Here is a 23,635-nt window from a genome sequence, read left to right on the forward strand (position 1 = left end):
CGGGGCGGGGCGGGGCGGGGCGGGGCCGGCCCAGCGCAGCCCCGAGCCATTGGCAGCGGCGGGGCGGGGCGGGGCGGGGCGGGGCGGGGCCGGCCCAGCGCAGCCCCGAGCCATTGGCAGCGGCGGGGCGGGGCGGGGCGGGGCGGGCCGGGCCGGGCCGGGCGCTGCGCGGCGCTGCGCGGTGCGGTGCGGCAGCATCAGCGGCGGTGGCGGCGGCGGTGGCGGCGGCCCCCCCAGCTCCGCGCCGCTCCGCGCTCCCCCCCCTCCCCGGCGCGGCCGCCCCCATGGCCACCAAAATCGACAAGGAGGCGTGCAGGGAGGCGTACAACCTCGTCAGGGACGATGCCACCGAGGTGAACTGGTAGGTGGCCGCCGGCATCTCCCGGCCAGGCACCGCAGCTCTCTGATCCCCCTGCTTCTCTACCCGCTCCCGACGGAGTGACTTACAGCCCTTGTTCCCCTTCTCCTCTCCCCGCCTTCCTAAAGGATGCTTGGGGGTTTTTTACAGCATATTCCTCCCCATCTCCTCTTTTCCCTTCCTAAAGGCTGACTGTTACATATATGATTCCCCTTCCCTTTCCCCCAACCCAGAGGGTGACTATTGAATGTATTATTCCCCTTCTCTTTTCTCCTTCCCCAAGGGTGACTTTTAAGTCTAGTATTCCCCCTTCTCTTTTCCCGTTCCCCAAGAGTGACTTACGAGTGTATTATTCCCCTTCTCTTTTCCCCTTCCCCAAGGGTGACTTTTAAATACAATGGCTCTACAATCGTTCCCGGAGACCAAGGGGTAGACTATGAAACCTTTAAAAGGAAGTGCACAGGTAAGCTCCATCTTGATTGCTTTGGCACCTTTTGGTGTTTCTTGTTGCCCTGGTGCGAGGGGGCAGAGGATGGGAGAAAACTTGGGTAAACTGGAATTAGTGCTGCTGCTTCCCCGTTGCCTGCCCTGTCCTGCATGGTTGGGTTTCCAGCTGCCGCAGAGTGCACTGAGGTCCGTAGTCCACCCAGTCCTTTGTCTCACCCTTAGACTTGAGGTCCTTTGGGCTTTTTTTCCCCACTCTGCACAATTTTCCATTGCCTTTCAGATAGAAACAAGACAAAACTCTTGATTAGCAATGGTCTCCTTGTTTAGTGCTGCAGTTTAAAAGCAAAAAAAGAGTCAATTTTTGTGGCTAAGAAGATGCAGTCATACAGATGATTTTGCAATAAAAACCTTCTGTAAATCATAGCCATAGTGGTAAAAGTAACTGCACTTAGAAGGCTTGCTGGGATTTTTTAAGAACATGAAACCCGAGAAGAGAGTGGTTATGCCAAAGACCGGCTCGAACAATACAGAGCTGAAAACAATCGTGTATGTGGCATTGCACAACCGCAACAGTTGTGGTTCGGGGTTTAAACGTGGCAGTTGATTGTTGAACTGTCGCTTGTAGAACATTAACAGGAGGAATAAAGCCTGGGTAAAATGCAGATATGAGGGGTATTTAACTTCATCGCGTCTTAACTTTTGATGTGTTTTACAGAAGTGGGCTTTGATTTTTCTCAAAAAAAAACCTTCTAGGGGGAGGCTTGAATAGTTTTTCATCCTATCTTGGCTGCTGTTTAACCATGACACCAAGTGACATGAGATATGAGGCAGTTGTAACTAATACTGGGCTATAACAAAGTCTTCCTCATTCACCTAGTTACTCTACAATCAAGTATTATGGTTAACCTGTATTTTTAGAATTGCACGTCTGTACTGTGAAGGAATTGCGTGTTGAGCAGTCCCTCCTGTCTCAAGGTGGAGCGAGTCCTGGAGGCACTGTAGTCAGAGCCCCACAGCTTGTTGAATCGCCAGTGCCTGTCCAGATGCGTCTGTCAAGTCCTAGGGCTTGGCTGTATTTTACCGAGTTGAAGGAGAGAACTTCCAGTAACTTAAATGAGGTCAGGATTGGCCTGATCAGTCAATGAGTATCACAGGAGAAAAATACATTTTAGTCCTTTGAAAGCAGCTACTGAATCAAGACGGTGTAGACTGCTCTGCTACGACATTTGCAGTGGGGTCTTACCAGGATTAACCCAGCTACTCATTTCCAGCTGTTCCTGAGACCTTTGCAGGAAAATTCTCAAAAGTGAAAAGGATTGTCCTGTAGCTGATGTCAGAAGAGCTGATATCCCGTACTGCAAGAGCTCCTTCCCGCTCAGCTCTTCTTAATGGGCAACATAAGTACCCAGCATACCCAGGGCTCAGCACTTGTGAAGTTCATGCCAGCGTTATCTGAAGGGTTAGCAGTTTTCTCAGGAAGTCAACGGCTTCAGTATCTGCGTGCCACATTCTCTATCTCTTCTTGTCGCCAAGATAACAGAGTGGCTCCAGACACCTGGGGCTTGCCGAGGAACCTTCCCCATTTATTTTCTCTCCTTGATTTAAGGAGTCCATGTCTTATTTTGTCTGAACTGTTTTTTAAAATGTTTCGCTTGGAGTGGCACCCTCTCAAGAACAGTTTCTATCTTTCCTTCTGTAGCAAAGAGAATACTCTTACTGAGTGGCTAAGCAGCCGGCAGAGGGGATTTGGCAGAGAGCAGGCACTGACTGGGCTGGGTAGGATGCTTATAACAATTAATGGAGGCACATATTGCACTTTGGAATGTGGCCAGTTTTGTTTTCTTGCCATCCCTTGCACGTGCCAAACCCTTATTTATAAACAGGGCATTAAAACAGACTAAGTTTAAGGAAATCTTGTTTTATACCTACAAAGTGCCAAGCTGGCCTCTGCCCCCAGTACTAAAGCATTTTTACAGCAAAAAGGAAATTTTGAGTATTTTAGGCATAAGCACGGTAAAGTAAGGGTTAAATAAAGGGCATCTGTGGGGTAGACTGTGTCCTATGGTTAGCGTTAGAGCTGCTCCACTGCTCCCTTTCCCTCTTCCTTCTTTCCCTCTTCCGTGGCATGCTCCTTGGGAGACCAGGGGCAAGAGATTGTCCTCAAACATACCTTTGGAGCCCAGTTGTTGGAGGCTTAAAGAACGAGGCAAATTCAGGTACCGGGTGCTTGGTGAAGTGCTAGAAAGGATCTTCCTCCACCCCTGAATTACGGTGCAGCAGTTGGGGAAGGAAGGGATGCAAGTTTTGATGTCTCCATCTGTGCAGCAGCCCTTCGCCTGGACCACTAGACTTAGTCAGAAATCAAGGCTTGTGCATCCAGTGAAGTTAGAGCTTTCCTTCCCATCTGGAAGAAAGGTACCAAATGTTACTATGAAGTAGAGCTGGTGGGAATATTTTTACTAAACAAAGTCAGTAAAAAAGAGTAGGAAGAGATGGGAATTGCTGCTAAACATTATTCCTTCCTGTTGCTGCATTTCTTCCCTCCTGGTCCACACCCCATCTCCTTCTACATTTTGATGGAGGGGAGAAGAGCTACTATCAGTTTGAACAGCTTTGGAAAATGTGATTCAAAGATTAAAAAACCTGGCATCAGAATAAACTTCCTTCCTTGTTTTGAATTCCTGTTTTGTGAAAAACACTGCCCTGAAAGCAACAAAGTACTGCAGCTGCTTCTGGTAGAAGCTGAGTATAATTTGGTGGTTGAAGGTGAGAGCGGGAGCTGAAATTGAAAACCTCAGCATGCAAAGTGTCAGCAAGCCCCTCCGTCAGAGCTTGCTTTGTTCCAGTTTCTGCACCATCTATTTCAGTGCTGTTCTGAGTGGCAAACATCTGTGTCGTCCGTGTCCCCCCCCCCCCCCCCCTGCTCTCTTAATAACCATTCTTATTAAAAGCACCTTCAGCATGTGGTACATGTCACTTCCCTCCAGGGCATTGAATTACAGAGCAGGCGGTGTCAGTGTGTGCTAATTCATGTGGCTCCGAGACCAAGAAGGTCTTTTGTACCGGTCTGGAAGATGTTTGCCTGTGGTGGATATCCTGCCTTGTGCAGCAACAGACGTTGGGAAGGGCTGGGGGGGTTTGTTGGTAGCAAGGTCGTATTTTTGCTTTTTCTTCCCCCATATGTAACCCTTTTAATGCAGACTGTGGCCCAACCCATTACTGATTCTACAAACCTCCTCAGGGAACAAGAGTGGCTGAGGACAAAGGGAAAAGCAAGAAACTGAAATTGCTTCTGTTAATGGAAGTAGCAGGCTCTCTGCAAACCAGCTCTGGAGCAACCCTCTGTGAGCTGCCACTGAAGGAACACACAGCAGAGAGGTGCTGAGCTCCTGGGGCAGTGAGGCCCGTGCCCTGAACCAGGAACTGCTGCTGCAGCCCGTCTACCTTGTGCAGGTTTCATTACTCTCACCGCTCTGCAGTCCGATACGTATTGCACGTCAGACCTATGTGTTACATAGCCTGGGGTGCAGGCTTTTTCTTCCTAAGCTTTTTCCTAAGCTTGATGTACTAGCAGAAAAGTTTAAGGAACTACATAATCAATCCTCCTTTTCCCATCCCACTGTTTGTTGGCAGCAATTGCCACTCTTAAAAGAAGAAAACATGGTAAGAAAAGCTTGTTCAGCGCCCTTTTGTTCAGGGTCCCAGGATGATGCTGAAACACGGGCTGAACCCTGGACTTTCACTTTATCAGTTTCATGCTGTTGCTGTCAAGGTCTGTGTCAGGCCACAAGGTGACTCAGACACTTTGGCTGGGAGGTGGTAGACTCTGGCTTTAGTCTCAGGCAGTAAGACCAGCCCCAGATGTATGAACGCCACTCCTCCAGCCCGTCCCAAAGTAAAGCCAAGGAGGTTCGTTTAAACCACAGACACAGTAAAGTCCTTATTTAGGAGGTGGCAGCTGGTGACACTTCCTCTTGCCGTCCTGTGTCGTGACCAATGTACGTGACCAAATTGGTCTTTGTCTGACCCAAAGAGTCTGGAGACCAAAGCTGAGGACACCAGCTGTCATTAAACACAGTGTAGACACCCCCTGTGTCTTCTAGCTGAGGACTCTTTTGGTTGGACTTAGCAGCGCAGATTACCTCTGCATTAAATAGGGACTTAATTCAAGGCTTTTGATCCATTTTGCTTCACGGTTACAGCTCTTGCCTGTACAGATGGCATGGATCCAGATGTAGCATTAATTTGGTGTTTAGCAGTACGTGCCATCAGTACACTGTCAAAAAAAGCAGCTGAGCTGGTGGATTTCAAGCTAGCAACACAGATAAGAGTTGAAGGTTATTGTACGGAAGGATATGAAGGCTCTTGGGTTGTTCTTTGTTTTTTAAATTCAAAGTCTCATAGCTGGGCTGGCGATGCTGTTGCTGAGAAGAGTAGAATGACGTAGGACTGAGATACTGAATGAAAAGTCTTGTCAAAAACATCCGCTTAAACTTTTGTGTGTGTCAGTAATACCTGACTGCACCAGACAACTTGCCTCAGTTTCCGTGTTACAAAGCAGCAGAGCACTGCATTGTCTCCACCCATGGTTTACTTTAGGGTTTTTTTAACGCGTGTATTCTGCCATTAAGTAACCAAGAGGTCGGAAGACTCTGTTTCCTCCCCATGCTATATGTGAACAGTTGTTTTTCAATGCATCTCTAACAAAAGAAATAATGAGCCTTTCATTTGGAAAGCCCCAGTCCAGATAAATAATTGCAATGACAGCATGAAATGGGATAGTTATTCATGTGTCTGAAAAGATCAAACCAAAACCACACTGTGCATTCAGCATGAGGAAGAACTGAAAATCTTTGGTCTGAAATAAATACCCTATAAAATAATTTCTGGTTGACATAAAATATTAGGAAGAAAATAGAAATGGAATTGGCTCCTAAGACAAATGCAAGCTCTTCTGGGCTTATGACAATTGTCCTGTAAAGCCTGGCCTGCATATAAAATGTAGGAGCTAAGAGTTGAGAGATCACCGAGATTACATTGGCACCTTAGGTTGTAGGAAAGATTTGTAAAAATGCATGAGGCCTCGTAATGAGATAGGTACTTATCTGTGTTTGGCTACATCTTAAGTTGCTAAAATGGGCTTCGTAAATCAGTCTCCTACTGCTTTTGTTTTTTCCTCTTTAGTGTTGTCTTGCCTGTTTTCCCTTAGTATCTATTTAAAGGAAGACCTGGGGCCATGGGCGGCTTATGGGAATTTCACCCTGCCTTTGCAGCGTTTCCCTGCCCCTGTGCCTTCCCTGCTGGCTGTGAAAGTGCTGCTCTGGGAGGGTCAGCTGAAGTGACATGTGTTTGATAGCTGTCTCCTGGCTGCCAGCTGGAGCTGTGGATTAGGCTGTCCCTTGCAATGACAGGAGGTCGTTTTAGAGGATATTCTCATTAATTTTTGTGGGAGTAACTCACCAGGTCGAGTTCTGCACTGAAATACTAACTCCGCGTTCAGTTTAGTTTTGTGATGCCTAATTAAAATAGCGTGGCTGTGGGTCTGCATGTTACCGTCCTGTGCCAGGCATAACAGCAGGCAAAGGTTGTACCTTTCGCATGCCCTTTGTCTTGGGGCCTGCTTGGCCATTACTTTTGGCTGACTAACGCAACCATTCCTTCCTTCAGGGAAGGGGAACAAAGATTAGCTGGATCCCCTGTTTCCTCCTACTCAGCCCTGCAGTGTATGTCCAGGTCAGGAGAGAGAGCGGTACAGGACCACTGTCCCTGGGATAGCAGTAACTCATTCTGATGAAATGCTGCTGGTGGCTTCACTGGACCAGAGAAAGCGGAGAAGCCAGCATGGGGCCATCCCCCCCCTGCACTGTGTCCCGAGTACCCTGTACTCATGTCACCCACCCCGGGTCACATGGAGAAGGTCTGGTGCCCCAGCTGCGGCATGCCCTGTGGTTGTGGTCCTGGGGTCAAACATTTTGTATTTGTCTTAGATGACTTAATGAACATGTCTGCATGGTGCAAGGCAGCTCCAGTACAGGGTTAAAGAGGGAAAAAACAGGGTAGTACGAGGTAGGGAAAGTCTTCTGTCTGCACGTCTAGCCGTGTGGCTATAGGGGTGACTGAAGAGGTGGAAAATTGACAAATTAATCTAAAATTAATCCAATTGAAACAAACAAGGTAACTCTTCAGGAGGCCTTTCATGCACAATCAGTAATTCGTTGCTGGACAGAACGCAAAAGCAGATCATTGCATCGACGCCTTGCTGTAGTGACCTTGATTCAGCAGGCAGGTGAAGCTGGGAGCATCTTGGCATGTCTCTGGCTTGGCCATTCGGAACCGTAAGACTAAGAACCGTGAAGCTTTTGACAGTGTATTTCTTTTCTGCAGCTAGTATCTTTTACTGATGAGTCAGTGCATTTTAATCTAATGGGGAATTTTTTAGTACAGCTGAACCAAAGGGTTTGAGTGGATGAAAAAGAGGACAACACCATCAAGGAAATCTCTGCGGTTCGGCATCAAGCTTTCATAGCCAAGGGCAGCTTAATCAGTATATTTGGAAAATCCTGCCTACTGATAAGTAGGGTGTTTGGAGAAAAATAATAAGTGATGCTCATTAAGGCATTCATTGTACTTTTCATTGTTTGTCTAGCTCTTTTGTCATGCTGTACAACCGTAGTTAAAGGAGTAGTGATATTAGTAGGAATTAATGTTAATTTCTGCTGTTCGTGAGATCTTCTGAAATAAAGCTGCTATTTCTGTTCTACGCAGATCTATTATTTGCTTCTCTCTGCCCTGAAATTCATGGCTTAGTGACTAGGTGGTTGTGTAGAGCCAGGCAGGATTTCCTTTTTCAGAGGAAATCTGCTGACTCTTTATGATTTGTTAGACTCCCCCATTACCCTCCCCCCCACCCCCCCACCCCCCTCAATTCCTAAAACCACTGTAAGTGGTTTCGTGTGAAAAGTGGGGTGTGTTTGTATATTAATGCTGTGAGATTTCTAGGGGAGTTGGCGCTGATGGCATTGATGACTTCCAGCGTAGCGAGGTGATCTGGCAGGGTAGAACTGATTAACTGTGAAAGCGGAAATCTGGGAGCATAAAAGAACTTGCATTTTGATCCCGTTATCGCTCTGAACATACTTCAGGCTAATTGTGAAACTGAACGACTTTGGCTGAGGGATTTTGACCTGCAGTTGGAGGGACTCATACCCAGGCTGAACTGGTGCTAAAAACCTCTACATCTGTCCCTGTTGCCCTTTAGGAAAAGAGACATGTTAATTGCTAAGGGCTCCAGTTCACATTCCCTCTTGGCTTTATCTGTAGCTGCTGAAATGCTCCTCAGCTGCTGCAATTCACAGAACTGGCACATCAAGTTAAAGCATCACATACTGGTAGATTACATTAAATACACTGGACTGAAAATCGTGGTGGCTGAAGAGCGTGTTCTGCCTACTGTGGGGATGCAACCTCCGTGGGGAGACAGGAGGAGAAGGCACGCAGCTTGGGTGTAACCCTTCAAGCCCCCACAAGTAAACCAGCCCCAGGTAAATTCTGCCCAGATGGTGACTCAGAGCCCCTGAGTTGCGTATTAAACTTATTGGGACTTAGCATGATGAAGTAAGAGTTGCTCAGTCACTGAGTAGTAGGTGATCTAATAGATGCAAGCCCACATGGAATTGCTGGGTTTGGCCCTCTACAGTGCTGCTGATCCAGCTGCTTTCAGGCAGCGCTGGGCAGCACTCAAACTCTTCTGCTGAGAAGCAAATCCTGCTGCTGCCAGTGATCTGTGGGTTCATGTCAAGTTAAAGTTCATGCTGGCAGGTGAATTCCTTCGACTTCCTTGCTATGATGCTTTTTCCCAGTCATATTCTTGCATTATCTTAATAGTAAAGGGGCACGTTCCAAAGCAGTCTTCAGGATGCCTTTGGGAGAAAGGGCAGGGATGAAAAACCTACATGCTCAAGGTGGAGAGTGATGGGTCCATGGTAAGGGCCGTGACATGGTTACGGTGTAGTAGAGGCCAGGACTTGGTGGCATTAAAGTGCCTTCTAGCACCGTGTTCCCACAGGAACCACAGGACAGTTCCTAGTGGAGTGTGGCCTCCTTTACTGTCAGATCTGGGAAAGCGAGGTTTTTTCATAGAACTGTTAATAGTAACGTTAGGGGATTTACTGTCTCTCTTCACCTTGGGTATTTCCTGGCTGTCGGTTCATTTATGGTTCTAATCAATCTTGGGAAGAGGATTTACTGGCAGAACCAGGAGTCTCTCCTTGCATTTCTTGTACTTGCCAGTAATAGGGTATCTCAGAGAGAAGTTTTGTTTCCCTGCACTGCTGATACACATGACTCTCACTCTCCTTCCAAAGATCCATCTGGATTTTTCCTTTGAATATGAGCTTTTTTTGTTTCATGAAATCTTCAGGTGAGTTTGTTTTAAACACCATACTGGCTCACACACACCCCTACACGTATTTTCCAGTTTTCCCCAGTAGTACTCTGTCAGTGGCAAAAAACTACATAGAGAACAAAACAGGGAGAGCATAGGTGGATTTTTTGAGACTTAAAAACGTCTTTTACCAAGGGGAAGTTGTCTCTACTCCCACTATGGCAAAACAAAGCGTTAAAGAAGCTGTGAGATCTGTCAGCTTTCCGAGAACATCCCACTTTTTCTGCATTGATTTCTAGCAGATTATTTTCTGGGGATGAGCAATTTACAGCTGCTTCTCCCCTATCCCCAGAGCTCCTGGGGCTGTCCTGACTCTTCAGGGAGCATGCTGTAACGGATCCACTGATGGGGATGTTGGCAAATGTTAGTACACCTGGAGCCTGCATTTTCACCTGGCAGTAGTCAAGACAGCAAATAACTATAAAGCATGTTGAACTGGTCACAACAAGCGTAACCAGGATTAACATGATTCTTTTCAAACAGCGAGTTTGTTCTTCTATTTTGAGTCATCTCATTTCATTTAAGAGCTCTGGGGTGACCTCTAACAGATGAAGTAGCTATGATTAGGTATATTCCATGATTGCACAACTGTCCATCTGCTCTGCTTTTCTGCACAATCCTGGTTGAAGGCTCCGGCATCGTGCATGCCACCGAGGCTGGGGATACGAGTGGATGGTATCACACGCTTTCTAAGTGCCTGTGATCATGAAGGCGTCCAGCTGCCTCGGTTGGTGAGTCACTCTGCAATGAAGGAACGAAGTCTTCGAGACAAGGATTTTACAAGGATTTTACACATATGGCCAGACTAAATAACTCTAGTCTGGCATGATATAGCAGAAGCCAGCTGTGAAACAAAGATCAGAACAGTTCTAAAATCCAAGGCCTTTGTCTAACAGGGCTTCAGAAGGAGTAGAAAAGCACATCTGGGGAAGTAATTGCAGATTTTTCTTTTGCTCCTTCTTCTCCTCTCCTTGTAAATTCGTACTACAAGTGAGCCAGAAATGTTGCTGAAGGGAAGGAGGGGAGAGGATCAAATGTGCACAATGGCCAGTTTCTGGGTATATGTTGTAAAATGTGACCCTAATCCTGCTGTCCTGTAAGAAAGAGACACTGGGAAATCACTTTCTTCCCTTCTTGACCAGTGACCTGCAGATGAATGATCTGGCTGAATGTGTAACTGGGGTTAGCTCTGTGCTCTGGAACTGCCCCTTGACTGCATTTTAGCCATTTCCAAACATTAGCAGCACGCTGTGTGGTGTGGGGTGACAGCACAGCCAGTTTTCTCCGAGGAACTCGGCACACTCCAGGAAGAGGCAGACCCAACCCTGCCAAAGTGAACCTTGCAAGCCAAGGGCATACAAGCAGCGTCCCAGTATGGATTGCCCTGTTAACCCTGAGCAATGACGGTATTGTAACACAGGAGCAGTGCCTTGGCTTGGTCTTTAAGTTGAGAGCAATAGTCTCACCCTAGAAAATGGCAAGGCATTTGGGATGTTTCTGGTTTTAATAATTTTATCCTTTTTGCTTTGTCTTTCCAGATGATGTTCGATTGTTCGGCTTTGTCCGATTCACCACCGGCGATGCCATGAGCAAGCGAGTCAAGTTTGCCCTCATCACTTGGATTGGAGAGGATGTCAGTGGCCTGCAGAGAGCCAAAACTGGCACCGACAAGACTCTGGTCAAAGAAGTAGTACAGGTAACCTCTTCCTTCTGCTTCTAACTGCCAGTTCTCATCACTTTTGGCTCTACAAACACCAGCAGGAGGGGAGAGGGGGAAGGATTGGATCATCCTCCAATTTAGCAGTTAATCCTTTGAAAAGAAGACAGTTTCCTATTGCCTGTTTTCTTACTAGGAAGACTTAACATCTGCCCTTTGAGTGCTCAGGTGTAAAGCACCACCTTTGAGCTTAAGGCTATCAACTATTTCACGAGGAGGGAATATATGCACTCCCCTCCTTGTCACCATTAAGATGTTTCACATCGCCTTCCTTGATGTGGAAATAATATTGAATGGTAGAGAACAAGGCAGTATTAATTTAGCCAGGTAAAATTAAACAGAAAAAGCCACACCCTTGTTTAAACTTCTCTTGAGGCCTTTTGTGTCTGCACAATGAATTCCTGGACCTAATCAACGAAAGTCTGAAGTCCCTATCAGTACCAATTAACTAACAGCTCTTAATAGCTAACTAGATTTGAATAGTCTTTTGTTAGACCTCTGATGTATCAGGGAAAAAGAGAAATGTGCTTAGTATGTACCTTGGAAGGGCTTCACTTGAATTTGTCTGCCCCAGCTGAGCTTATCGTTTAACTCTGTCAGGGCCTCTGAGGGGACCTGAGCTGGGCTTGCTCTGCTGGGCTCCAGGCTCAGGCCAAGTGAGGGAGAACAAGGAACAGCAGCAAGAGAAGAAAACTGCATAAGGCTGCAAAGAACTGCTGCTGAAAAGCTGACTGTAATGGAGAGGATGCTAAGAGTTAGCATGTTTCCTCTGGAGATGGCAAGATTAGCTCTTTAAACTAAACCAAGGGCCAGCTCTCCTGGAAATGAAAAGAAATGGTCTTATGCGCTTGGAGAACAGGCTGAGCACTGAAATCATCTCCCTCAGTAACTGTGTTCTTGCCTATGTAAAAAAATCTCCCAAGAGGACAACATGAAGGATGAAAATGAAGTCCCCCTCAATTCATTTGTAGTTTGTACATTACAGAAGATTATATTTAGAAAAAAAAGCATGAAGAATATAAGAAATTCATATACTTCCAGAATATAAGCACTGGTGCTAAATGTTTCAAAATGACAGCTATGCAAGGGGGTCCACTCTGAAAAGAAACTTCCATAATTACACCTGAGAGACAGCAAATTTCTGTTCATGTGAAGCAGCTGAAACTGTAATTGTAGCTGAAGATTAAATTATAGAGTACTAATGAATGACTCATATAAGAATCACTAAGCCCAAGATTTTTTAAAAAATATGTTTAGACAATTTATTCCTGTTGAGTTGAATAGCATTCCTGAGTGCTGTTCTAAGATCTGTCCCCCAGATCTGTTACATATAATTTAGAGTTTTACTTGTTTCATCTTTGATTAGTAGTCTGTATAAGTTAATAATCTGGTGGAATATTAACCATTCTTGGCTGTTACTTAAAAGCCAACTTTGTATTTGAACAGGTCAGAATTTCGTATTCCAATTAATCTATACTAAAATATGAAAACAATACATCTTGTGCTTAATGCAATTTTATTGAGCAACCATGTCTATAACCCACCGATTTCTGAACATAATGCCAATGGAGATCTCCTTTCCATAAGAAATTATCTGGACAACTATTTTGAATAGTTCTACATGTGCAACTAAATCCCTCTGAGTGGAGTGGGATGAAAGCAGAACTCTTCTTTTTATGCATTTAAACTTGCAGATAATCTGTCAAAACAAAAACTGACAAGGAAGTCAAACTGAAATTTAGCGAAGGGAATTTACCCTACAGCTATTTCACTCTTACTGGTTCTCTCGACCTTCAAGTACGTTCCCAGTCACCCCACTGCTGCCGATTTTTACAGAGATTATTGGAGATGTGAGTTATACATAGAAAAATGCAGTTGGTTGGTTGCTGTAATGATAAAACTACAAATCTGACTCAGTGTTGGTTCATCATTTGGAATAAGCAGTACCCTAAAGTGGGATTTTTTTTCTTCACAAACCCCGAAGGGAATCTCGGCTGTTGGTGCGGCTGGGGTCTCTGCAGCTTTAGTGGCATTGCATGGCTCATAGGCACACTTACCCTGTGCAACATGTCTCTCCTTCCAAGGAAGTATGGCGCAAGGAGGCTTTATGTAAAGCGGTTAACTTTTATTTTGTGATCTACAGAAGTGATAGGTTGGGATTCCAGAACAGCAGCTCTTCAGTCTGACATCCCTCAGTAAAACTTGAAGGGCTTTCGCTAGCTTGTAATATTTGCAACAGCTAACTGTGGCTCTTTATTTAGACCAAAGCTCCAGCGTGAGGGAAGGCCTGCTTTATATTCTCTTCTGTGTTGTAGACGCACTGATGAGCTACGTTTGAGCTCTGCTCAAAGCTGAACAAATGCCAAGGAACGTTGTACTTCCGCCGAGACACTCAAAGTGAAAGACAGTCAGCTTGAATACTGCCTAGCAAGCAAAACCCACCATGCTGCATCTGTAGAATAAAGAGTACTCACACATGGTGATCATTACATGGTCTCCTAGAAACCTGCCATACGGAAAACACAAGAGATATTAACTGTTGAAAAGTAGATTATGGGCTTGTGAACAAAAGGATGAAATATTATGAAGCAAGGAGAGGAACTGGGTTGCCCTCATTTTTGTATTCCTCCCTTGGAAGGGGGAGCAGGTGCTGTGAAATCTATAGGGAGGTGGTTTGGGAAGAAATGCTGATAGTGAGTGGAGGTGGTTGCCAGAAAATCTCTCAGGAAGAAAGAACAATTGACTTTTAACTGTAATAACTGTAAAATTACAGGGGATCTCATCTGGTGCATATCGCCATAGTTCTGATCTGTACTAGCTGAGAATCAGATCTTCTGGCTTGTTTGGGATTATCTTTATTACCTCTTTCATGTTGTTGGAGAACGGGGTTTGCATTTATTGTGTTTATTTTGGATTGTAGAAAACCACATTTTGTATTTAAGGAACATTCAGTAGCTTTCTTTCACGGCTGTTTATTCTCCATCCTTTCCTCTTTACTTCAGCTGGAAATCTTGGATCAAGCCTGTGACCTCATCCAAGTAGTTCAGCTGAGAACAGGTCAGAAGTAGGGCCAGGATGGGGAACAAGTAGTTATCTGTATCTTCTTAAAGGTATAGCTAAGTACTAATGTGTGGAGACTTTCCTGTGTAAATGGAGACATGGAGTAAGGTGATGCAGCATCCCGTCTTTTCTCCACTGAGCTTCTGCCCAGGCCAAGGACAGACCTAGGGGTGGGGGGTAGTAGCACACAACATCCCATGCTTTGCAGACTGTTGCTTAAGGCATTTGGTAGTTCATTTCTGGGCTACAGCCTAAACCTAGATCTAGAATGATCTAAACTTAACAGCTGGGGAACTTTATGAGACAGTAAGGCAGGATGACTTCAGGTACAAGGCTGTATTTTGCTGTCAGCAGTGAGTGTTACCTTGTGCATGTGGGTGAACTGGCAGATGCTTGCGGTGAGCCATGCATGCAGCAGACCCCCCGGCACGGCTGCACTTTGATCGCTGCGAGACGCTGGTTGTTGTGCCAAGGTTGTACCCAGATGCCAGTAGATACCAGCTGAAGGGAAAGGCTCTGGGCGTATTTTCTACTTGGCTAAAAATGAGATCATCCAAAGTTGGTCTTGAGCTCGTGTTTTACCTCCCTGGCAGTAAGTAAGTAAGTAAGTAAGTAAGCCTTTTACCTCCTTTATATGCACAAGCTGTGGCTCCTTCAGCCTTCATACAAATCCATCCAGGAGACTCTCTGGGCTCTGAGGGCTCTTGTTTTGACCACTTTTATTCCAGAGGCCCGGAAATCAAGGCTCTTGTAAGCTGCTTGTCATGGCTAGGAGCAGCTGCCAGCATGAGGTTCAGTTCAGCCATAAAAATTCCTGCAAGGTGAAACTTGGCAGCTGTGGGTTTTCAATACAGTGTCAGGCCTTGCAGTGAATGGCCCATTCATTTTGAGGAGGGGCAGAGGGATGATGTTACCGTGCTTTTCCTCTAGTAAGGGCAAGCTCAGGCACAACGGCTGTGGGGCTGGGAGTGGCAGCCGGTGCTGAAATGGTCCGGTTTTGATGTAAATGCCAAAAAACTGAAAACAGGACTTGGTTTCCCTCTGACTGTTGCTTCCTCTCTGTGAACTTATTGCCCTTCATGACTGCATTTCCTATCAGGAGATTTTAACCTTTCTTTAGGCAGCGTGGAGGTCTTTTTCCTGACGGGACTGAATTCCTCCGCAGGGCTGTCTCAGCAAAGGGATTGCCCAATCTTATTTTCCATGAATTTTGACTCTTCTTTGCTTTCTTCAGCACTCCTGCCCCCACAGTGTCATGTGCTCTATTATTTGCCTAAATCATATGCAGGGTAAAACAGCTCTGTTTCTGTGAGCAAATATTTGCGGCATTTTATTCATTATTATTTTTTGGTGAGGAATTTGCCTGGCTTTAGTGATGTCAACGAATTTACTTAGTTCCTGCTTTGGAGCTGATGGCCAGATCTTTTTTTTTGTTCACTTTTCTCTTTTCCTCTGGGTTCCTCACTGCACTGATGCTGGTACCTCCTAAGGGAGGACCCCCTTACGGAGTTACTGTCTGTGGTCTTGGGACAGATACAACATGTATAACTCCATGGTTAGGTTAGGTTTCTCCTGCTAGTGCAGTGGTGGCCTAAACAGAAGATGGTTTAATAGCTTTGTTAGAGGCAGTCAGAAAATTAGACTCATACAGTAATGGCTATGTCGCAGTGGCTTTGAGAGTCTTTCTCAGAAGGGTGAGTGAAATCCTGCTGGGAATGCAAACAGAACTGGGGGTTTTGACTGGTTTTCCTATTCTGGTTTATTGCAGTGACCATACCAAACACATAAGGAATTTAAAGAACTCCTAGTCCTAGTCTAGAGAAGGTGGTAACTTTCTAAGGAACTTCTTCAGGCCAGAAAAAGCAGCTTCTCATCACCCCACATCTGACATACAGCCCTGTGACTTTTCCAGTGGGATGCAGCACAGATAGAATTTGCAGATCAGCTGAAATGTAGTTCCCATTGCTGAGAGATGCATTTGCCAGAGGTTTGGGCTGGCTTCTCCCAGTGGCTGGAACTGGTCCATGTAAAAATTGGCAAGGACTAAATTTGAAGAGAGGGGTTTTGCTGATAGCTTGGACTCTGACAGCTGATCACAGGACCAGGTTTGCTGTAGCCAGAGTAGAGTGGAGGGCAGCAGTGCTGTATTGTTATAGGCGCTTGTCCCTTTATAGTTCTCCTTGTACCCAGAGAAGCCAGGCTAGAACATATCTCTGCCGCTGCTGTAGGACATGTCCTTTTTTCTCCATGACCCCAGGTCAAGGACTCATACCATGCTGGAACAGAAACAGGGGAGATATCATCTCCTCTGTACTGCATCTGCACTGAAAATGAGGTGACCAGTAGGTGGGAGGGGTGACATTAAGCACAGTGGAACTGAGGACTTCAAACATCAGTGGAGGCTGCTGCAAGCCCCAGTGTAAATAAAAACAGCAAGAAGCTGCTCAACAGCTACCTGGCACTGTCCCCAGCTGCCAAGAACCCAAGTGCCTGTAGATGATACAAGGATTTTCCTTCTGGCTTCAGGCCCACCCATGCTGGGATTTATAAGGGTCTCTACAGACCTTTTTGGTACAGTGTCTACACCAGACAGATTTTCCCTTGGCCAGCTTCGGGAAGTTTTATGGCCCCATATGCTAAACATTCAGGGCCTGGAATAGGAAGAAAATCTACTCCACCCTTTTTTCCCCCCCATAAAGTTGACTGGAAGAGAAAGGCTGGGCTGAGCTTGCTGCACAGATTTCATGCTTCCCAGGAAGAGGGGTGCAGGCTCACTTTTTGCCACCTGACATGCATGGCTGGAGCCCTTTCTCTCTGTAGTGTCACATGGAGGTTGACACAGGGGATTGGATTGCAAAATTGTGACCCTGTGCTGCTCAGGCACAAAGTGAAGCACATGCCGGATAGGTGTATCGAAGAACCATGAGTAAATCTTACTTTTTATGTTGTGTTCAATGACTTGAGAGGAAAAGCAAAGAGACTGTGGTCAGTGTCATGTCGTGACAGTGATAAAGATAAATGGCATCATTGTTTTTGTTATCTGTGGGCTGCTGGTGACTCTGCAGTGAATACAATGACTAGAATTCACTCTCAGGGCTTGTGCAGTTGTAAAAAGCTTGGGGATAGGGGGAGGAGAAGAGAAAAGGAAGTGGAGGATGTGAAATAAAGATGCAGGTCAGCAAAGCAGAGGTCTAAGCATCAGAGTTATGCACAGTGCCTTAGGCGGCTGTAACTTCTGCAATCCTCTTGAAGGGCATTAGATACTGGCATGTGAGAGAGAAGAGAAAGCAGGCACTTACCCCACCCCGGTCTCTTAAGAGCAGAAAGAAAATCTGGTGGCAGACTAGAACTCTGGCTGAAGTCGGATGCCTGTTGGCATTGCTGTTAGCTGCTTGAAGCTAGGATTTTTCCTGGTGCTTTGCAGGAGCTGGTTTGCTATGGTCGGTTATTTATAATTGCAAATGACAGTCATGCCAAATAAGGACCATTGCCTGGTGTAGCTAACATGAGACACAATTAAATCAGTCGGGAGTCGTTTCACATTATGGCCATTTCAATGGGGAATTGAACACAAAAAGAGAGTGAACTCTGGATAAGATGGCCCTCGGCTGAAAAGTGCTGCTGTTGATCATGGGTGCCCAATGTCCCGAGGTGAGAGCCGGAGTCCCTCCTGTTGTCCTGCCCTGGTGACACAGGAAGCAGTTTCAACCGTCTCTAAAATATGTATATGCCTCCCTTCACCTTATGATTTGCACCCTGAACAAAAGCTCAACCCCAGAGAGCTAAAACAGTGAATTGACAGTGATGAGGGAGGCTATGGCTGAAGAAGGGTCAAGCACTATATTGAAATCAGGAGTTCCAGGTAGCAAACTCACCAGAAGCATCTTCTCCTCTTGGGGCCAGGCTTGATGAGACATTGTGGTGGGTAAGAACCAGTGTGAAGAACCAAAGAAGCCCCTGACAGCACCTGACAGCAGAAAGGAGCAAAGCAAAGAGTTATTAATAGCAATGACCCAGATTGCACTCTGAGGGTACAAATCTGACACAGGAGGTGGCCCAGTCAGCTAAGAGGATATTTAAGGGTGGCCCGGAACATAACCCATTGCTACGGGGAGATTGGTTGAACCTTGCAAGGTGTCTCAGTGGCATTGACATGAAGTAGTGGCTGGTGCCCACAGATCATCACCCAAGAATCATCCGGGTAACTGTCTAGTTGGGAAGACATTTGAGTAAGTATAGTTACTTTGTGGTACATATAATTTAATTTTCCCTCTGTTCATGCATGAGTGCACTTGCAGTTTTAGTTTGAGAATCAGCTGGATTCTGCAGAGCGGGCATTGAAGGAAACCCTCCCTGCATTTATAAAACACACACACTTCTCACGGAATCCCTCTCAGAAATGATTTTATGGGCCTGCCTCACTAAAGTTAGGGCAAAGACTAGCAGTCAGGTTGGGTAGTCCTGGCTAATCTGCATAGCGGAAAATTTGTTAAACCTGTTAGCGTATAGAAAAGAAACTGAAAAAATCATGTAGGTATCTCACCTCAGTGAGCATCAAATAGTTGAAAATCATTTGTTTGGTCTTAGCAAGAGCTGAGCTTTGCAGAGATCTCAGGAGGTCTGGAAGTAGGATGCTTGTGAGCATGACCAAATCTGATGTTTTGGGCAGTTTGGCACTTAATTTCCTATCTAAAAAAAAAAAAAAAAGGATTATTTTCTCTAAATAAACCATTTCTTTCCCATTTTCCCTGAACTCTGCTAAGACATGGATGAGTGCCTGTAATGTCTGTCCTCACACCAGAAAAGCCAACTATTGGAGTGCGGAGCAAAATGGTGCTGTGAAGCAGTCGTTACTTCTTAGGACTTTGTCTAGCTGCTGATAAACTCAAGCAGAGCAGACAAGGCTTCTCGTAGCTGCTCAAAGTTTGGGTTTCCACCCCCCCCTCCCCCAGGTAACTCTTCAGCAGTGAGGATTTCCTACACTGTGAAACAGGATCAGCTGCAGCCTGGGAGGCTGGCACGGGGGAGGGAGTGGTTTTACTCTCCTTTCCATTTTTTCCACAGCATGAAAGAGGTGCTAAGGCTCTTTCAAGCTGAATCCTTCTCCACCCCCTCCTTTACCCGACTGTGATCCCAAACTGAGACCCTTGAGACGCTGCCAAATAAAGAGCTCTCCCATGGCTTGGAGTCTGAAACCAATTAGAAGCCCCCCTCCACGGTTATGCTGGGGCTGTTCCAGCGTCGGGGAGACCTGGACAAGATGATTGCTTCTCTCTCAAAGCATCGCCCCGTTCTCCCAGGCAGCCTCTGCCACCTTTCAGGGCTCTCGCTGCCCAGGGAGTGCCAGGCATTGCAGTTTTCCTGAGACATTGCAGCAGGGCTGTTGGGATTTTAATTCACGTTTTTTGTCGTCAGTTTGTCCCTGGCCCTGCAGACTGCAATGGATGCTCGTCTCTTCCATGCTGTCTAAAATCTCTGTGGGATGTGGGGAAGGGAAGGACACATGTGGTGTTTTCAGTTGTGGTTAGGAAGGGAAGGAAAATGCTAAAGCAAGAAGCAAATGTGCCTGTTTGCTGCAATGCCTGTGCACACACATGCACGCCACCCTTGCTGTGAGGCAGCAGGAACAGTCTCCACAAAGGAACAAATCCCTGACTGTAGTGACACTGCCATGGCACTCCGTGGGATCCCATTCATGGCAATCTGTTCTGAAAAAGGTTTTATCTGTTCACAACCTTGCATCACGGCATGCTGCCTAGGGCTTGCCCGGCTCCCATAAGTTGGAAAGAGCATTCAAGCAGCTAGGTAGCTGCCCTGCAGTACACAAGTGTATTAATAAAGCATGTTCGTAAAGGTCACTTTGGATCATCAGACCACAGAGCATAGTGGGGTCTTAACAACGCCAGCAGCCTGCTTGGCCATGATACGTATTGGATAGTTGAGAGCAGTCAGTGAATCTAATAAAGTTGTCTTATTTGTTCCTGGTACCATCTGTGTGTTGCTCAGTCTTTAATCGAAGCATCCTCCTGTCAGCTGGTGGGGTGTGATACTGTAATGTGCTATGGTGTAGCACTGTTCTCCATTCTTTAGGAGAAGGCGTCCTCAAAAAGGCACAGACAGGATTAGTGACTTGCCCCAAATCATGCTGAGGGTCAGTGGCAGTTTGAAGGTCAACAATTTTGAGATTTTTAGTTTGCATACTACTTAGGAAACTTGACCTAAACTAGCTTGCGCATTTACTGCTAGTAGAGTTGTTGCATAGGGTGGGATTGGGGCTTGCAGCTGGTGACTGTAGAAGTAAACAAAAAATTTTTCCAGGTTAAGTCTTGGGTTTTGCCATCACTAGTCTTCTGTCTTATCCACAGCTTTCTGTTTATCACCCCTCCCATAGTATATAAGGATATGCAGTTCATACAGCCATGGAAGCTAGATAACCCATCTTTACTCAGGTACTGGGACGAATATCCCCCTTTTTTAACAGGCTTTTTCTTTATCTCTTGCAGAACTTTGCCAAAGAATTTGTGATCAGTGACCACAAAGAACTGGATGAGGATTACATCAAGAACGAGCTGAAGAAAGCAGGGGGGGCTAATTATGATGCACAGACTGAGTAAATGCATGAACCTCCTGGCACCACCACCTGGATCTCAAAGGGAGGGAAAGGCACAACAAACTAACACAACTGAGAGATGAGGCAACTGAAATCCCCAGCTTTCTGTGTGTGCACCCAAGAACTCCCTTTCTTTGCATACAGTGGACTTTTATTTTCCATTCCATCTCATGAAACATCCCTCTCTGGCGTTCTGTTTTTCTTTTTTCCTCATTTTTTTACTCATAACTGTCTGTGTCCTCACATCTGTGCAATTTAGGTTTGGCTCTGCTTTGGTCCTATTCAGCATTGTGTTTGTAGACGCTTGCCATTGTGTCCTTCGTATGCGTGCATGTCTGTGTGTTTTAGTTGGGCTCAACCTGGTCTCTGAGGGTAGAAAGTTCTGGGGGAGTTCTAAACATCGATTATTTTAATTTTTCAAAAAATTGCTCTGACTGATATTCTTGCGAATAATATATTTTGCTGTTCTAGGCTCACATCAACTTGAGTTGACTTCACTGAAACTTTGATTAAATTGTCTAAGCTTAGATGTCCAGCTGAGGTGTTACCTAACAGCTTAAACAACAAAGCAAACAAACAAAAAAATTCTTTGACTCTTAATAAGTGGGAATAAATTTGCCTTAAACATTGCTTGACAGTTGCTATTCTGTGTGCTGCATCTCTATCCCTCCCTCTTAAAAAGAAGATCCAATGTGATCCGAATGTGGGGGTTTTGTGGTTTTTTGGAGGTATCATGACACAGTAAACTGAGGGGCTTAGAAATGTTTGGACACTTGTTTACTATTTTGCGTACATTGGTCTCTGGGTTTGTATTTGACTTTCCTAAAGCTGGGGGCTCAGGAGGTGAAACTGAAATGCATAGATTTCCTTTTTAAATGATGTCTGCAAAAACAGCAGCCGCTGAATCCTAGCAGCCTTCTCTGCCCATGTTCCCCCTGGTTTTTTTGCAGTTAAACACAACATCTTCAGCTATGTGGGGCCTTCAAGCAGTGAACCATCCTGCAGCTGTGACTGAGGACAGAGCAGGGCAGCTCTGTCCCAGCTGGGATGAAACATTCAGCAGCAGAGGCCCAGAGATAACCTGGGCACAGTTAGTTTGGGGGGGCTTCCCTGTATGGCTTTTTTTTTTTTTCCATCAAAGGTAACTGTCCCCAGAATTATGTGTAGGGGGAAACTGTGTTGTACTGGGGCTTGGGAGTCAGCACTATAAACCCATTACAGAAATAAATGTTTTTCAAGAACAGTTCTCGGTGGCTCTGTTGTTTTTTTTTTCACGTTCCCTGCCACAACAAGCCTATATTTAGGAGGTCTGTTAATCCTGGGTGTAAGGCTTTGAGCTCGTGTGATCTTGGGGCTATTAGGAGATTTAAACACTGGCTTAAATGTAAAATGATCTCAGTGCCTGCAGCCCTTGTCTGCTCATTTCTGCTCTGAAAGGCAGAGGTGACCACAGTGCATATGACACACTTTTTGTTCAGCAGCTCTACATCTAAATTTCCAGCACCAAAATGCCAAGTGGGAATTGTAATTAGGTCAAAGAGAATTTCACACCCACGTAAAATAAATGTAGAGAGGTCAGGAACAGATCTGGGAGCAAGAGCGACACTTTCAGAGTGAAGTTTTGCAGCTTCCTTCACAGGGTTACATGGGGTGTTACAATTCTGGACTGAACTTACTAGAAGTTGCCCTGGAAGAAGGGAAATGGTTAGTTTCTTACAGGACTGACAGCAGGGACAGGCGTTAACTAACAGGAAAGAGCTTTGCAGAGAGCTTGCAGTGATCTGAGGCTTTGCCTTACTGGTTCAGTGACCACAGCAAACTTTTATTTGACAGCTTGTGGGGGTACTGAGACAACAATCTCAGTCTGGTCTAGAAGCCTGGCAGCAGTGTTGCAAGAAATTCATCTGCACCTGCTGTGGTGTGGGGTTTGGTGCACTGCTCAAGCAAGAGCTCAGCACAGAGGCAAACCAGCTTTCTCAGCCACTTGAAGACATCTCAAAGACAAAGCAGAGCACTTCTGCTGCCTTTGGTGAGCTGGCTCCAGGGATGGAGGAAGCAAAAGCATCACCCCCTCTTTGGTTGCTTTGCTATTCTCAGTCAGCATATGCCTCCTACAGAGTATTTTTCTGAAGACTTTCTAAATCTTTTCTAGATAATTGTCTCCTCCAGGTAACTTCCCCAGGTGAGTCTGTTCCATGCCCTCTTTGACAGCCACTGTTGGGGCCCAGTGCCCTGCATCTGGGGCTGACACCAGCAGTAGCTGGATGGGCTTGTGCCTCCCTTAGAGTTTCTCCTGACTTCTGCAGTGGTTTGAAGCAGGACTCCAAAGTACCCATACAAGCAAACCATCCCATTTTGCCCTTAGTGCAGTTTACAGAACATGTAAGATGCTGTATTCCCTCTTTGAATCACCTCTGTGGTGTACCGGCACATGTGGTCTAATTCTGAGCACAGGAATTATCAGGCTTGCAGTCGCTAGCACAGCAATTGCATGAGCAACATTAGACACACAGGAGAAAAATGAGGAAGAGAAGGAATTACTTATTTGTGATAAGACATCAGCATAAAACCTTATGGCAAAAAATAGCCTAATGAATTATACTAGTAACAGAGAATTAGTGGGGTTTTGTTTTGTTTCCAGCCTCAATTTCATCTTCTTGGGCAGCCTACATAGCAATACCATCTTGCTAATGCTCTGAAGAACGTCGCAGGGAAAAAAACAGGATGAGCTGTACAAAAACATTGCTGCTGGTCTGTCTCACTAGAGCACAGTTGGTCAGTTCTCAAAAACACACCGGGGAGTTCTTGTTTGTACAGTCCTGTTGCTCTAACAACACTGCAACAGCCAAGTTAATCAAGACCCTGCTTGTCGAACCCTCAGTCAACTATACAATTATCTTTGTCACAAAGAATGTCTTGGAAACACACCCAGCCCCGACCCCAGCCCCAGCCCCAGCCCAAGCTGATGAACGTACATCCCAGGTGGCTGCCTAGGAGGTG

General features: G+C 45.8%; 2 protein-coding genes across 2 annotated transcripts in view; one reads left to right on the forward strand and one right to left on the reverse strand.

Annotated features, from left to right (window-relative positions):
• The window catches only part of KLHL36 (kelch like family member 36), a 97,189-nt gene that overhangs the window by 19,976 nt on the left and 53,578 nt on the right, over positions 1 to 23,635 (reverse strand). The window contains exons 4-5 of the mRNA XM_037409571.1: positions 17,901 to 18,714; positions 2,976 to 3,209 (exon numbers count right to left, since the gene is read on the reverse strand). The gene's annotated coding sequence lies outside the window, so the exon portion shown is untranslated. The remainder of the gene's footprint in view (positions 1 to 2,975; positions 3,210 to 17,900; positions 18,715 to 23,635) is intronic.
• Positions 156 to 21,881, forward strand: COTL1 (coactosin like F-actin binding protein 1). Its single transcript, XM_037409574.1, has 4 exons — positions 156 to 361; positions 739 to 821; positions 10,787 to 10,944; positions 20,529 to 21,881. The coding sequence occupies exons 1-4, from the start codon at positions 285 to 287 to the stop codon at positions 20,637 to 20,639; spliced, it is 429 nt and encodes a 142-aa protein (XP_037265471.1). The 5' UTR covers positions 156 to 284; the 3' UTR covers positions 20,640 to 21,881.

The sequence above is a fragment of the Falco rusticolus genome, chromosome 15, assembly GCF_015220075.1.
Source record: "Falco rusticolus isolate bFalRus1 chromosome 15, bFalRus1.pri, whole genome shotgun sequence".
NCBI classification, from domain to species: domain Eukaryota; kingdom Metazoa; phylum Chordata; class Aves; order Falconiformes; family Falconidae; genus Falco; species Falco rusticolus.